Source organism: Bombus terrestris, chromosome 8 (assembly GCF_910591885.1).
Source record: "Bombus terrestris chromosome 8, iyBomTerr1.2, whole genome shotgun sequence".
NCBI classification, from domain to species: domain Eukaryota; kingdom Metazoa; phylum Arthropoda; class Insecta; order Hymenoptera; family Apidae; genus Bombus; species Bombus terrestris.
The window spans coordinates 1,371,586-1,387,337 of record NC_063276.1 but is presented as its reverse complement, the minus strand read 5'-3'; the positions used below and the strand labels follow the sequence as shown (position 1 = coordinate 1,387,337).

The following is a 15,752-nucleotide window of genomic DNA, read 5'->3' as shown; positions in this document are numbered from 1 at the left end:
GCTTTTCAGAGGTAACCATGATCCCGACTTACGACACCGACACCCTGGGCTATTGGGTAGCCGACAACGAAGAAGCTCTGGCTGCGAACCACATTGACCTTTCACCTTCTGCATCCCGATGTACGATTAACCTGCAGGACCACGAGACTAGTTGCAGTGCCTATAGACTTGAATTCTAGGGATTGGCAGCCTGCTCAGCCGTAATAGTTGAGTTCTGAGCGGTGTTCAGAGAGTGTACTTGATCGCTTCATTTCTGGACTTGCCGTTTCGCGAATTCCTTACCGTGCCTACTAGCGGTTCATAAAACTTTAGAAAAATCTTAAGGAGAGGCTACATCGAACGACTTGGACGTGGTCGTTCTACGATCCGAATTTCGTGCCTAATCCCGTATAAATCATAAATACGCAGTTGTTCCTTGTTTTTAAATGCACAGGTTTATTGGATCAACAACTATATTACCGCGACCACCGATAACAACATATAGCAGCAACAATAGCGATAACAAAAACAATCACGACAAAAACAACAAAAATAACAAGACAACAACAACGATAACGACAACAGCGATGAGGACGATAACATTAACGATGCTCTCTTCTTGCTCTCTCTATCTATTTTCTTTGCTTCCTTCACCTATGATACTTAGATCGATACGATAAAAGATAAAAAGAATGCGATCTTCTCCTGAACACTCGACCGTGTACGATCTCTGCTGGTACGTGCAAAATTTCGATACAAAGCTGTGAAACGATCGCGTTAGAAGCTGTCGCGATAAACGAACCTGGCCTGTTCTCAGTTTTTTTGGACGCTTACACTCGCAAAGTTTAAAGAACGCGTCCTTTGCCTCATTATCTTTTTATATACATACCTATTACTCGACACTGTTATCGCTTTGAAAGCATCACTAAAAAAGCCGTAGAAAGATGGAGATACATAGGAACAATGCAACACAGCCTAGCAATAACACGGACAAGACGTACAAAGGTAAATAGAACGAAACAACGCGTACACATAACGGGCAGATATTAAAGCATCGACCACGTCGATGAAGAAGAAAAAAGGATTCTTCGTACATTTTTTATGGTCTTAAGTTCTCGACAAAAATGAATTCGAGTTGGAATATCCAAGGACGTTTCTTCGTCGAACTAACGATCAATCTCCTCGTCGTGAATGTCTACTCGTGTACAGAGATAAACGACTATATACGTCAATCGGGAAGTACCACAGTGAAACGATCCGAGTCGTGAAACAAAGTGTTTCCAAAGATTCCTAAAGAATAGAAGATATTCGCGCGGTCGCGATCGAATCGAAGCAAACAACAGGAAATGCGATATAGGAAAACGATTGTCCATATCGTCGATGTTCCATTCCAAATGCCACTTAGACCCGTTATCTTATAGCGGAGGTAGGTGAATAAAAATAAAGCAAAATCTAAAAAGGATTCCCTTCTCGATAACGAAGAAAGTAGAATATCAGAAGCAAAACTGAGACGGCGATAAAGTAAAAATCGTACAACATCCATCCAATGGACAAAGTCCACGTTCGATAATCGTATCGGAATGAACAGCTCTGTTTTTTCGACGTTTCGCCCGAGTTTTCGGCCACCTTAAGAACAGAGTTGCTCGTTCCTGTAATATAAATCCGTTTATAGATATTTTTTAGAGATGAGAATATTTCATTTGCCACGTAACAAAATACCACTATCTAGAGCGCGCACCGTTTATGAAATTAGACCAAACGATAATCGCGGTGTCGTATCGACGTTGAGAACTGTACAAGGGGTTTACGAATTCCATCGACTCGTTTTCATTATCTCCTCGTTGTATCTCGCGAAAGAAACGCAATGACGCAATTCTGACGATGTTTGCTTTCCAAGGGAACTTCGATGTTCCGCGCGTCCCTATTCCTTTTACGTGTGTCGAACCGAAGACCGTAAAAGAAAGCGTTCCAGAAACTTGACAAACCGTTTAGTTCATTTTGTACTTATTTCAACCAGATCGACGAAATACGACAAACTGCACTCGTGCGGGATGACGATGGTGTGACAATTGTCCGACACACGCTAACGATGACTATACGTGGAACGATTACAACGGTAATCGTAATGACAATGACGAAAACACGCATTAGCCACGATAACGATTCGATCATGACGATGATTCTGGTGACAACGATGTGGACAACGCGAACGTAAACGAGAACGGTGACGATTACCGATTATCGACGATAATGATGGTGATGATGGTGACGATGGCGACGACAATAACGATTACAACGGTGACAATAATGACGAGACGACGACAAATATAGTAGTGATGATGGCAATGATGATGATAATCCTTGTAAGAACGATTACAAATCCGAAAGTATAAGGACGACGATGTCCTCCACGTGGGTGGAATAAAATTCTGCTTAACGTAAGTAACGCAAAGCGAACGTGTTTTCATGAATTTGAAATACGCGTGTGATCGAGGTAATTTTCATAGAACAAACGTAGCCTTATAGATTATGAGAACGCACGCTCCTTATGTTCTTAATCGTTTCGTGATAAATGATATAAATGATAAGGAAAAATTTATTTTGTGAACGCATATATATATATGCGTGAAAATAACAGATAAGTATCGTTCGTTGAAAGAACGAAAGCGATCTCATCGACCTATCAACAAAATTACCATCGCATTCGATTTCGTGCAAGTTGACAGTTTCAAGTTTCAGATAATTGTATTTAATCGGATTGACCACGGAGAATTTGAGAAGAAAATTTCGATGGAAATGTGTCGAATAATGAAAGGCATGAAAACTGAGCATAGCGAAAGGCCTATAACATCGATCGGTTTTCACACCGATCGGTTGTACGAAAACGATCGTCTTACGAATGTTACCAAGTTCGTGAAAGAGAAAAGGCAGAATTAAGAAGAGAAACGTACATTCTGCCAATTGTGATTGTCTTACGATAACTCAAGGTCCAATAAATGCTCTAGTGTGTAAGTTTTTTACTGCTCGTTTAACGCAGTTTGCTCGTAAACGATCGCTTATTTGCTCCTCCGTGTGTATATTTCATCTACTTATTTACGCATTTACTTTTCCATCTTTTACACATCTTTGTAATTTAGGTTTATACGTAAGATCTTTGGACGAGAGGTTTAAAGAAGTTTGGTCTAAACGAAAATACCTTTGCCACGTATTATCTTCGATATAATTATTACTACCATCATCATCATCATCATTATTACTACTACTGCCGCTGCTACTATGCTCGTCATTACCATTATCATTACTATTATTTATTATTATTTATTATTCCTCCTAATATTATCCCACTATTCATACTATTACTATCGTCATTGTTATTCTAACAAAATCGTTATGATTATCGCCATCATCATTATGATTATCATAATCATCGCGTTACTATTACGTATTATTAATGATCATTATCGTATCGTTACAGTCGTCATCTCTATTATTGTCACTGTTATTATTGTTATTGTTGTTGTTGTTGTTGCATTGTTACGTTTACCATCGTCATTGGCATGGTCGTATCGTCATTGTCACCATCGTCATCGTGGACGAGAATTTTGTCGCCTGCGACGAGAAAGAAAGAAGGAACAGATGAATGAAACTGAAGAAAACATAAATGCGCGATAGCGATAAAACCATGTGTGTACCTATGTATTTATGTATTATTTATTGACAAACTAACGACGACCAGCTATTTAGGTAGGATATTAAAATTATGAAATTGAATATGTAACGAGAACGATCGAAACGAGTAAACAAACACAGTTATATTAACATTGGTGAAACGAAGCGAATGGTTAGGTATGCGCTCGTCCTCGACGAGCTAACGAAGATGAAAGAGAATTTTAATTAAAAAGAAACGAGGATGAATATAAAAGTTAAGAACGAGCTTTCATTAAGACAGTTTAGATTAAATATAAAGATGAACAAAAAGGTATATATATATATATATATATGAACACACACACACACACAGAGACACAGACACAGACACATACGTACAAACCGTGCGTATGCACATACATAATACATGCATACGACGCAAGAAACATACATATAATATATGAATGGAAAGACAAAGACAAAATAAAAAAAACTAGAAAGAAATCTAATACCGGGAGGAAAAAGAATATGCAAAGGATTAAGAAGTGCGAACCTCAACACCTGTACGAACCCCTAAATCGCGATGCTTAACGGGTGTGAGAACGGTGATACGGTTTTATTTGAATATCAACTTAAAAAGAGCGTCGTATGAAGTGTGTTTCATACGCCTTTAACACGTATCCGACACTCGAGCGTATCGGGGTAAGGGCTCACGTTCGAATTTTGGCATGTGTTATTAAAGAGATTTTGCTGGATCAAAAAGAGTACATTGTATCGAGCGACGTCGAATCAGCGATCGAACGAGACGAATGCAAAAAGGGAGAAAATGTCGAAAAGACAGAAAAAAAGAAAAAATTGAAAAAGGAAAGTAAAGCAATCGGTCTACTAAGACATGATAAATCAAGAGTTTGTTTACTCCACGCGAAATATCGGATACGCTAATGTTCTAGTCAGAAGAAAATCTCGTTTCCTAATATTAAAAAAATCATCTAGTCATTCTTCTTCACAGTCGATTTTCTGCCGTTACGAGACTGCGCCGCAGATGTAAGACGAAGTACAGTTTTTCACAATTGTATTTATTATACAAATCGCGGTTCTCACCCCTTGAAGCGCATCAGCGCGTCGTGTTTTTCGAATAACGAATTAAACAAAAAAAACTTACTGTGGAGTGTTCATGGTGCTATAATTACTATTATTATTATGATTATGGTTATGATTATGATTATTATGATTATGATTATTATTATTACTATAGAAATAACAATGTTATGCTATATGACAAAAAATGATAATATAATAAATATACATTATACCTTAGCAATACTCTCTCCTTGTACTCTCATGTTTTTCATTCACTTAAAACTTTTTTTTTTTAATTTGGGAAGATATTTATTTCCAATAAAGTACGTATATTCCCTTTCCATCCTTTACCGGAAATGGTTGTCGCTTTTATCGCGAAATATTGATTTCTGTCGAAGATAAAGAACAAAATATTTTCATTTTACAATGTTATTATTCGCGACGTTACATAGTTTACAATATTCTTATCGACGAAGGCGATCGTGTTGCGTGTACCGTTGCATAGAACGTAATTTTCAAGTATTTAGAGATTTTCCATCAAGGATTTGGCTCTTCGTAGCTCTAGAGAAAACACAGAAACAAACGAACAAGTTAAATGCGAATAATACCAATCTTTCGGCCGAATCGACTGTCAAATTCTAATCCTCACCTGTCAGTAGGACATGAACGTCCTTTTTTGATATATTAATAACGGAATCTTCTACGTTTCCGTCCAGTTTCTTCAATTTGAGGGACACCGTGGAGAATGGCGAGGAATTGTCGCAGGATAGAACTTCGATCGACGATAATCTGCTGACTGCAAAACCATAGAATTTTCCAATTAGAATTCGCGCCAATAACGCGGGTAACCCAAAAGACGTTTAATTACCTCTTAAAGACTGCGATGAAAGTGCAGCCGTAATTTGAGGGCAATGATCCGTATGTAGTCTGGCAATCGCAGCACTGTGTTCTCGAGGCAGTCCCAGTTGCTGCAATTCACTGCTTAGATCAGCAGCGGAAACACCATATCGGGCGGACGATGTGAAAATTAATTCGAGAGCTGCCACCATAGCCTTTGCGTCGTTTAATTCTTCACGAAGGGTAAGAAATAGCAAACGAGGATAAAGAAAAATTGTTACGTACATTGATCGTACGTATGAATAAAATGAATAAAGAGAGAAACGAATTTTTGTGTACGAAACGAGAAAACAATACACTTGTACTTACTGTTTGATGCAATAAAATTGATTTCCACTTACCAACCTTAGCGTCTTGAGTAATTTTTTTGACCTTCTCTTCCTTAAAAAGAAAAAGTATTCTGAAACGAACGATAGCGACAGAGACAGAATAAATAGTATAACATATTTACGTCTACATTTTTTCGTCTACATTTCAGCATCTAAGATCTTCACTATCCTTTTCTCTTTTCTTTTTAACGGCATAAAGCGTTATCATATTTTGCTCTGCTCGACTAAAATTTTCTGCAGAATATTTATTCTTAATCTTTATTCTATGTTAAAACCAATCTTTATCTCTTCTACGGGCACGACTAAATGCGACAAGCTTGTAAAATTATTACTTCGAAATATAGATCAACAACAATCAATACTCACATCGAGATCTCTCTCCGTAAGATACTTTGCAACCGTTTGACCCAGTATTTTGATTTTGATCGATGTCTGCGACAAAATAATTAAACAAACTTTCAAGAATCGTGGCGTACAACGATCGAGAAGTGAAAACTGTCTGTGATATTGAAACGAAATTCTACCATACGTGACAACGTGTTGATCTCAGCCAGCAACCAATCGGGGCAATCCCCATCGCCTAAAAATCTGAATTTCTACGAACAAACGAGAGAAATAAAATGCACCTTGTTTCTATTAATCTTCTGCCTAGAATTTTGTGTGGTTTCCACGCGTATCCTAATTGCATCCACTTCAAAAATAAACTATATAAATTATATTACTATATAACTTGTAACAGTTAAGCAGATTATCTCACCATGGTTTGTCGATTTCTTCTGAAATATCGGATGTATCGGTTCTCGATCTGAAAAGAACACCCATAAATGTTTAAATCGATCGATAAAACGAAAGAACACATATTTGACGTGAAATCAAACGAACTGACCAGACGTACGAAGCGATGTAGTGGACGAATTCTTACGATTTTACGACTCGCAAGAAGAAAATAAAGAAAAATTAGGGAAGATCGTCGTTTAGGCTAGAGACTCAAAATTTTGTTTGAACTGGATCAGTTTAAAGGGGTGAAAGGGTACGCCGACGAAAGGAATGACATGAAACGTAAGTAAGTTGATACGCGCTCTTGGTTACCTCCTACTTGATTCGGTTACACAACATATTATCACATTAAACACGAGTGCATGTTCTTTCTCGCATCATAACGTTTTTATGGTTATAAGTAAGTAGTTACGCGTCTTTCATGACGCAGAAAGAAACAGCGTACTTATATTCAATCCCTTTCCAGTTTACATTGTAAATATCTGTTTCATTGAACGTATTGCAAACTATATTGCGCGTTATCGATATTTTTGATTGTACGACGTAGTTTGATTATGGTTTGTTGATTTCCTGACTTCTTTCTTACCATTTAACGACCAAAAAAGAAAGTACTTTCACATGGAATAGTTCAAGAGGGAAACATCCTGATTGATTCGACGACACATACACGATGTATTTTATAAGAAGCGTATAATATTAGTTTAATTTAATCTCAACTTAATTGAACCTCCATCTGCATAATGGAGCGTTTTCGAATCGGCAAATTTCCATTCTTTCGATATTTTCGTTTAAACGTTGCCTCGCTAACAAAATTTAGCTAACGCGTTAAGATGGGAATCGAGCGACATTCTAGAAATTTGGAAGAGTTTTTATCCAAGAATTTTTGGAGATTTTTTAAGACACAAAGGTATAAACAAAGAGCTGCATGGTCTTAAACGACTCGGTATACGAACAAAGTCGGTAAAAATAAAGTCGCGGACGTAAGATTAATATTAAAAATTGTAGGGACAATGTGCATCGTCTTTAAATATACAAACGATCGAGTCGGTGTTGAAAATGTTAAAATACAAAGTAACATTTTCTGTTATGACAAGCGTGACCAGCGTGAAACGCATTTCCCTTGATGACAGGAATTTTTCGACGAAAGAACAAGAACACGGAAGAAACTTATAACCTAAAGTCATCAGAATGTTTGCGTTTCGTGGCAGGGTAAATTCCCCATACAATTCTCCTAATCTCTCGACCGCAACGAGGTCGCCTGTAGGATTCGCCAACGAGTACCATAAATACGGAAGAAACGGTCATTTCGAGTCCATTCTTCGCGTTCGACTCGTGGTGCAACGACGAAACAGTGATCGTAGTTGATTGTTACAACAGGTAGGTCCATATTACGCCACATCTCGCATCGACTGTTACGTCACTGATCATAATTATTCGAACGAGATCGATACTCCGAAATAGACAGAGCATCTTTAAATAATTTTTGAAATCTAATTATTGGAAGGCATCAGGGATGAAAGTTTAGCGCGACATATTGTTAAAATTTAAAAATTCATAACGTTGATACACTGTAAGTGCCAAGAAGCAAGATTTTCAGGAGGAGAAGAAACCTTATGCGTTAATGCAGCCCAAATTGGTGAAAAAGACGAGTGTATTTGTAGAAAACTCTGTACGTGTCACCTTTTATAGTTAGTTGTATTATATTATGTTATTATGTTATGTTAGCTGTAGTTGTTAGTTGTTTTATAGTTAGTTCCGTTCATCTAATTTTTCTCTGTAGAGGCGACGTCTGACACCATCTTCTAGCATAATTGATAAATATTTAAAAAGCGAAATTGCACTTAAATTCTATACCGCAGTATTCCCATTGGTATGTAGAACATTTTACAATAAAAAGTCGAAGTTTTTCAATTTTGGCACTTGAAACGTTTCCTACGAGCACTCTTCGGTTATAAACAGTCGCTATGTATACAGGGTGTTCCCGAAATCGTGGTGCAACAGGAGAGGAGGTCGAAAATATCGCCTGACATCAAAGTAAGTCGAAAATATGGACTACGATTGTTTCATACGCAGTTTCGTCTTCGAGAATGTAATATTTTGTATATTTTGTAGAAATGACGAGATCGCTCCTTGCGCTAGCGCTCTTATCAACGGTGGCATGCAGTATCGATGCGACGAAGATAAAGGACACTTCTACGGTAAATCTACACGAACTTGTCGCATCGTAAGAGTTAAATGTTCTAATTATGCGAAACTATGCATTACTAATTATGGATTACTCTACTGAATTAATTCCTATCCCTTTTGCTCCTTTTGTTTTGCCATCGATGTATTATTATTACTTCTGTCGCATTTTAATGAGTAAACTCTTAAAAGGTTACACCAACTCGTTATTGATTACGATAAGAAAAAGAGGGAAAAGAGAAAAGAAAAACACTTGTATGTACGAAGAAGTACAGTTTCCTCCCTGGAGTCGCGTTTCATCTTCTACCTCTTGTTTGCTCCGTAACAATATTTATAACGAACAGTTCTTGTCCACCGTTTTAACGCCAGACCGTTCACCGCCCTCGCTGATATTTAAAAATATCGCAATTTTTAGGAAAGCATAAACGATGAAGCGACACCGACGTTCGTTCTGGATGTGCATTGTTCGTGGAAACATGGAAGACGTGGATCGTGGCAAGACGCCATTTGTTTCGAAACCGATGGCGATTCTTCACGAGAAGCTACTAAATCGCTGAAGCTCACACCTTTCACAGCGAACAGGTAACCGTCCAAAATACGTGTTTCTTTCGGATATTTTTTTTCTTTTTTCGAACTACGTGCTCATATAAATACGCTATCGTCCATAAGTCATCACGTATTCGTTAATTTTAAACATAATTTTCAATAAATGTACTATGCGTTTCGTGACCTATGGACGCTACTTCTGTACTATATGCAAATAATTAGACAGTTTATCGTGTTACAAAGATACGTGGACCCAAGTGGCAAACAATCGCAATACGATACACGGAATGTGGCAAAGAGAACAGGAACCGAGCACGTAGGATGTCGTATCCTAAATCCTACCGTACCAAGATCGGTGGAGTTCCGCAAACTATTGGAAAGAGACGATCGTTTCGCATCGTTTAATTCGAAGGAATGTTGCTATGGTCGACAATTATCCTGGCAAAAACAAAATCCATTGTACGTGGAGGAACCAAGATGGATCAAAATTGACAATGATCGCAAGGAGAGTCATTTGCGTCATAGCCGTTTGGGGATGATCGATCCATTTGTCATTTCTCGGGGAAAGAAGTTTCACGAAAAATTAACAAATATCGTGAGCGACTCGAAGAGAGGAGAATCGCCGATCGAGTACGAAGATCCGAACGTTATCCTGGCGGACGATCCGGAAACGATCGAGTCAACGACGCAAGATAGAAGATCGACGTATGCGAATTCGCGACTCGGAAGAAACAAAAATAACGACAACTGCGACGACAGCGATGATAACAATGAAGAAGAGAAAAATCTGAAAAGGACGGATGAAAAAAGGAATGATTATTTACGATCAACTAACTATGAGAATTCGTTGTTTGCTACGCGAAGGAAAAGGGTGTACGACGAGCGAAAGAGATATTCGAAAAACAAGGAAGAGAGCGGGAGATTCGAAAAAGTGTCGTCAACGTTTAACAAACAGAAAGACAAGCGTGGAGCGGATTTTAGAAAAATACCGGCGACGTATCGTTCGAAAGACGAAATAATCTCACGTCCGATTTACACGCCTCGGCTGACGACATTTCACATGCCGATCGAATTGGCTCGCATTTCGAGGAACGCGATTGGCGAGAAGGGTAATTCTGTTTTATTTCACGTTCGAATGAAACGCGACTCGAACACGGCAAACAGTGCCTCCGCCGTCGTAAAGAATATTGTGGTCGAATCTACATACCGACCAAATTGGCGGTACAGACATGTTCGTAAAAGGACGCCGACTATCTTGGCTTATCTCGAAAGAGAGCGAAGGGGTAGTGTCGGTTATGACACGCTGGATAGCATACTCGGGCAACCTTACTTCATTTCCGAAGGTAAAAGAACTAATAATCGGTACGACGAGAAGATATTATCCGAACGACTAGAATCGAAAGAATTCGAATCGATGATAGATAGCTTCGTGGATAAAGAAATGTTGAGGGAAGATTTGAAATGCGATTCGAATAAATGCAAGGATCGTTTTAGCGAAAGAGAAAGGAGAACGAAGAAACGCCAAAATCACCTTCAAGGAAATGAAATGAAGGAAATTGTTAAAGACTTATTATCCAAGTTCGATCCCTTTTATGCGTCCAGAGGTAAAAGAGTGTCGTTACCATCACTGAACGAATCATTCTGATTAAATGCTAATTGTTCTTTAACCGCGAACACGATAGAAGTTACTACTTTCTCAAAAAATTAAGATCTTTTTGGCAACGAACTGGTTGGTGTTTAGCGATCGTTTCTAATTAGAGCGAAGCGAAACGCTTGTTTTACAATTGAAAATTTCAGTTTATCTATACGAATGTCTTCATATGTATCGTTCAGGCTTATGAATTTCAAAGATTTCGTATGGCGAAATGTAATTTTTCTTGTTTGAACGCTCGTAGTTGATCGTCAGTCGAATAATGTTAAATTATATCAAATTGGACGTATTGTACGAAAGTATATATAACATTTCACCGGAATCTTTACGTTTGCGAGCAAAGGAAACGCTAAAGCGAATACACCTACAAACAAAGAATGTTAAACGTTCCGAAGAAACGTATCGACCGAATAAATCTACCGACTGGACTTAATAGCACCATGTTACTCGTTTAACCATAATTTTAAGCAAGTTATTTTGCTTTATCATCACAATTATACGCTTACCTAATGCTTACGTATTTTATAAAGATCATTTCACTCGCGTCTGTACACAACATCTGTATCTACTTGAATCGTTGTACTTAATATTCCTAAAAACGAATGATCAGACCTTGGCCTTGTTTGTTCTTCAAAAATCGTGCGATTCGAGTAAATTTATAGAAAGAAAAACTCTGATAATAGTTGGTCGTTCTTCGATTTCTACTGTACTTCGATCGAAACGGCGAACAATTCTCTTGGCGAGATTGAAATTAAAATGATGATCAACAGGCTGTTGCTTCCGTTTGTCTTTACTCTTGCCTGTTCACCGTAAAATTTGACGTTACGCATTACCCTGTGCTGAAATTTACGACGTAATCTTTCAAAGTGCGAAGAAACGCATTTTTAACCGATACGCACATATGCTACCTCCGTCTCTTCTCGCATATTCACTTTGTCATTGTATTCGCAAAATGTCACCGTACTTTACAAAGCAAAAGACAAGCGTTTAACACCGTTGCCTCGTTTCCTTGAATTACGGGCCTGTATTCGAGAAAAATTCGACGGATTTCCCTGCTGTTCGCGCTTTCCAAAGGCGCGCAAACGTATAGACTTTGGTCGAGCGTCAATAGTAGTCTCGTTATCTTAATGTGTTTCATCGCGTATTATAGAAATAAATTATTGAACGATGATTAACAGCGATCGTCTGTTTTAATTCACAAACGAAAGATAAGGTAAAGCTAATTTCAGCGGAATACGATATTACTTGACGAATGTAGGCAACTCTGGCGAAGACCTCTGATAACCAATTATTCTACGATAAAATAATATATTACGACAAGTTAAAACTTGAACTAAACAACGTCGCTCGATCTAACAAAAGAATAATAGGCCAAGAAAGGCAAAGTTTTACGTTCGTTATCATCGACGATATAACAATTTGCAACATCATTCCGCTCCTTTTCCTGCCCCCTTTCGTTTCTAGTTTCTCTTGTTTTTTTCCTAGAAGATGGATTTATGCAATAACGTAAATAGAAATCAACGTACAGTAGCGAAATAGAAAGAGAAAGAGGGGGAGAGAGAGAAGTATTAAACGTGAGCAATAATAGCAGCATGGATGAAAAGGGCGGTTAAAAATTGGGGTTGCTCTTCCGAAGCAAGGAGAGTGCGCTGCGGAAGCACGTGGCGGGTATAAGAAGAGCCGCGCGTATCGTTACTAGTCACTGTACATCTTATTTTAGCAGAGCTCGCAAGTGTCGCGCGTACTGTACAATATATTTGCATAGGACGAAAAGGAACGGTGGTGAGACGATTTTTCGTAATCGTAACATCCCATTAAGTGAAGAATTAGTTTTCGAAACAGAAACTGCGGATAGATTTCAACAGTGAAATACGATACCAGTGTAAGAGGTAAGCGGGAGCTCTTAACGTGATAAATTAAAAAGGTTCGCTAATTGATCCTTCTCACCAATATTATTAATCTCTTCGTTACTAAACGATAAAACTCTAAGAGTGAATTAAAATTATCAAGAAGAAGATATAACGAGTTTATCTAAACTATAGTGATGTAAAAATATTTTTATTTAAGTAAGAGAAGACTGGTTTTATTTAACGTATTAGCCGATGAAACATTTTGTCTTTTTTTGAAGCTTTCATTTGTTAGATCATCGAAGACGGTAACGGAGGGGTTACAGAAATTAACGTTGATTCGTCGATATATTTAATTTGTTGCATATTGTGTATTATAGGGAAGTGCGTTTAGTACGCGTAAGAAGAGAGAATGTCTAGATCCTTTGACATGTACTTTTCTCATCTAAAATTATTCTAAATTGATAGATACGGTCTGACAGATACGAATATTTTCTGAAAATCTGATCTGACACGTATTTTGCTTCGAATGGCAGGACATAGGAAAATTAAATTAAGTCGAAAACATAGTTTCTCTATTTCTGACATTTAATGTAACGAAGGTTTGTTAAAAAAAAGGAGGGAAAACCGAAAAGATCTAAAAATGAATATTTCGATAGAAAAAGGTTTCTTTCAAATATGATATCGCAGGACGTAAATGGTTTGTGAAAAAGAATAAGCCGATGACAGGTTTGAAAGTGCTTGTTAATTGTTTTAACAAGTTTTAACGAAAATGCACTGTTGCTTCCACTTGATGCAACACATCCTTCAACTATATATAACACAAAACATAATAAATATAATAAAATATAATAAAAAATAGATATATAATATATAATAAGAGAAATATATGAATATGTATACGTACTTTTCCGTATTCTATTAAATTAAACGTTCTTTCATAGTTCATACAGGGCTCTGATAATAAATATAAAGATACTCTAAAAATTACTTTCAAAATATCGGATTTATTTTAATTTTGCTCGATGACCGAAGATAACACGAAAGAAATGATGAAAATATAAAGGAGAAATTATCAAATCAGATATTCCACGTTAAATTTATCTGCTGTGTTTGCACATATTTAAGAAAGTATATGAAATGCGCGTATAATGTAAATCCGACTATTTCGCAAGGATGAAAGTAATGCGACTTTAATAGGAACGTACAATTAGTAGATTATTTTTAGAGGGAATTGAGGGAGGCAACGTGCTTCTGTATATAAGAATTATACTTCTTCATAAAGATTTCATGCAGTTAATATAGTATTTACTTTTACATTACACATGCATATTTAGATCCAACAAATGGAAGGTTTAGCCTCTTTTCATGGTTTTTCTCAGAAACGATTTGATCCTACTATGAAATCGTAATGTGTATGCATTGTCAGTTAACAAAGTTAGAAATGAAACGCGATTCCGGCAGTTTGCAATTTTATCGTATAAAATTTAGTGCATTATATTTGATGAAAATTAAGCATTATTATTCTGTTCCCTCTCAATATTTGTTTGCGTATAAAAGCAAATGACAATGCTCACGTATGTTTCCCATATCCGACATTCATCTCTTTTCGTACTCTTCGCAATTATATTATGTGATATAGCGAAGAATGCTAAATACGAAGCACATTTAAGCGTGTACGTGTATGCGCTACATCTCGTACTACATACGTACTTAATCGAGCTTTCTGTTATCCGTTTTTATTCTATTTTGGGTTTATTAATTAATCGGATAGTTGTTTAACCTTTCAACAGTGTAGCTGAAAAAAGATTCGCGCAAATGTAATACTATAAATCTCATATCTTAAATGTCAATTTCTGTTAATTGCTTAGTTGTTTCCCAAAAAAGGTTGAAAATATGTATTTTTTATATTTTGTACCAGGAGCGAAGGGAATGTCGAAGAAATAAAGAAAATTATATTCTAAAACGTTCATTTGTATCTATCGTCTGTTATTTCGACTAAATTAATTTGTTTTAGGCATGTGGTTGGTGTTCCCTATAGTTTCTCTTTTGATACGCGCGATTCTCGCAAATTCAGAAATCGACGATATAGTCCTACCGGACATAATGGACCTGGAAAACGAAAGCAATGATGTACTGACCGATAATTATACCGACAGACCTGGAAACGATATATGGAAAGTGTGGAAAAAGACATCGTTCGACCCTTGGAGTGGTAAACGAGCAAAAGAGTATTCTCGATCGAAAGTCGACTCACAAGGGAAACGAACGAAACTTACACACGATTGGTACGATCGAGACACACCTACGAATGAATTTAGCAATGTTAAAAGAATAACAGAAAGTGTCGAGTGGACGCCTTTTAATAGTTGGGGTGGAAAAAGAGCAGGGAAAGTGAACAATCGAGATTCAATTTTAGCATTAACGAGAGATCCTCATAACCTCCACCTGATGGCAGAAGGTAAGTTATAAAATAAGATGCACGTTCAAAACGTTCGCTTTCAGAAATCCAAAATGACTCGATACTGTTTGCATTAGTTTTGAATACATCACACTACGCGAATCAAAATCGTAATTGGATCATGTTGTACGCTATCTAGCTATCGTTGCATTCGCAAACAAGCTCGAATTACAGAATAGAATCCTAAATTAATAAAATTAGAAAATCACAGACTGTAATTAATTTCCTTTGTTTCAAAGATGAACTCATTGCAGGAAGAAAACTTGGCGACGAAAAACTCTCGATCGAAATGAAGAATTGGTTATCTTCTATATGTAACACCTGCACCAAAAAACATTGGTTCGTAATTAAAA

At 37.2% G+C, this 15,752-nt stretch overlaps 3 protein-coding genes across 4 annotated transcripts in view; 2 read left to right on the top strand and 1 right to left on the bottom strand.

The window, feature by feature from the left end:
* Positions 1–4,944, top strand: part of LOC100643575 (microtubule-associated protein futsch) — a 35,537-nt gene extending 30,593 nt beyond the window's left edge. The window contains exon 11 of the mRNA XM_048408214.1: positions 10–4,944. Coding sequence (XP_048264171.1) covers positions 10–179 — 170 coding nt within the window. The 3' untranslated portion in view covers positions 180–4,944. The remainder of the gene's footprint in view (positions 1–9) is intronic.
* A 176-nt stretch (positions 4,945–5,120) lies between these two features.
* Positions 5,121–15,752, bottom strand: part of LOC100651569 (COMM domain-containing protein 4) — an 11,487-nt gene continuing 855 nt past the window's right edge. The window contains exons 2-8 of the mRNA XM_003396978.4: positions 6,691–6,738; positions 6,458–6,529; positions 6,300–6,365; positions 5,946–5,985; positions 5,576–5,776; positions 5,357–5,503; positions 5,121–5,268 (exon numbers count right to left, since the gene is read on the bottom strand). Coding sequence (XP_003397026.1) covers positions 5,231–5,268; positions 5,357–5,503; positions 5,576–5,776; positions 5,946–5,985; positions 6,300–6,365; positions 6,458–6,529; positions 6,691–6,693 — 567 coding nt within the window. The 5' untranslated portion in view covers positions 6,694–6,738 and the 3' untranslated portion in view covers positions 5,121–5,230. The remainder of the gene's footprint in view (positions 5,269–5,356; positions 5,504–5,575; positions 5,777–5,945; positions 5,986–6,299; positions 6,366–6,457; positions 6,530–6,690; positions 6,739–15,752) is intronic.
* The window catches only part of LOC100651685, a 5,184-nt gene continuing 1,902 nt past the window's right edge, over positions 12,471–15,752 (top strand). Inside the window, exons 1-3 of one of the 2 annotated variants that reach the window (XM_003396979.3) lie at positions 12,471–12,980; positions 14,956–15,399; positions 15,639–15,738. In XM_003396979.3, coding sequence (XP_003397027.2) covers positions 14,958–15,399; positions 15,639–15,738 — 542 coding nt within the window. In that variant the 5' untranslated portion in view covers positions 12,471–12,980; positions 14,956–14,957. The remainder of the gene's footprint in view (positions 12,981–14,955; positions 15,400–15,638; positions 15,739–15,752) is intronic. The other variant, XM_012310912.3, reaches the window with a different exon arrangement.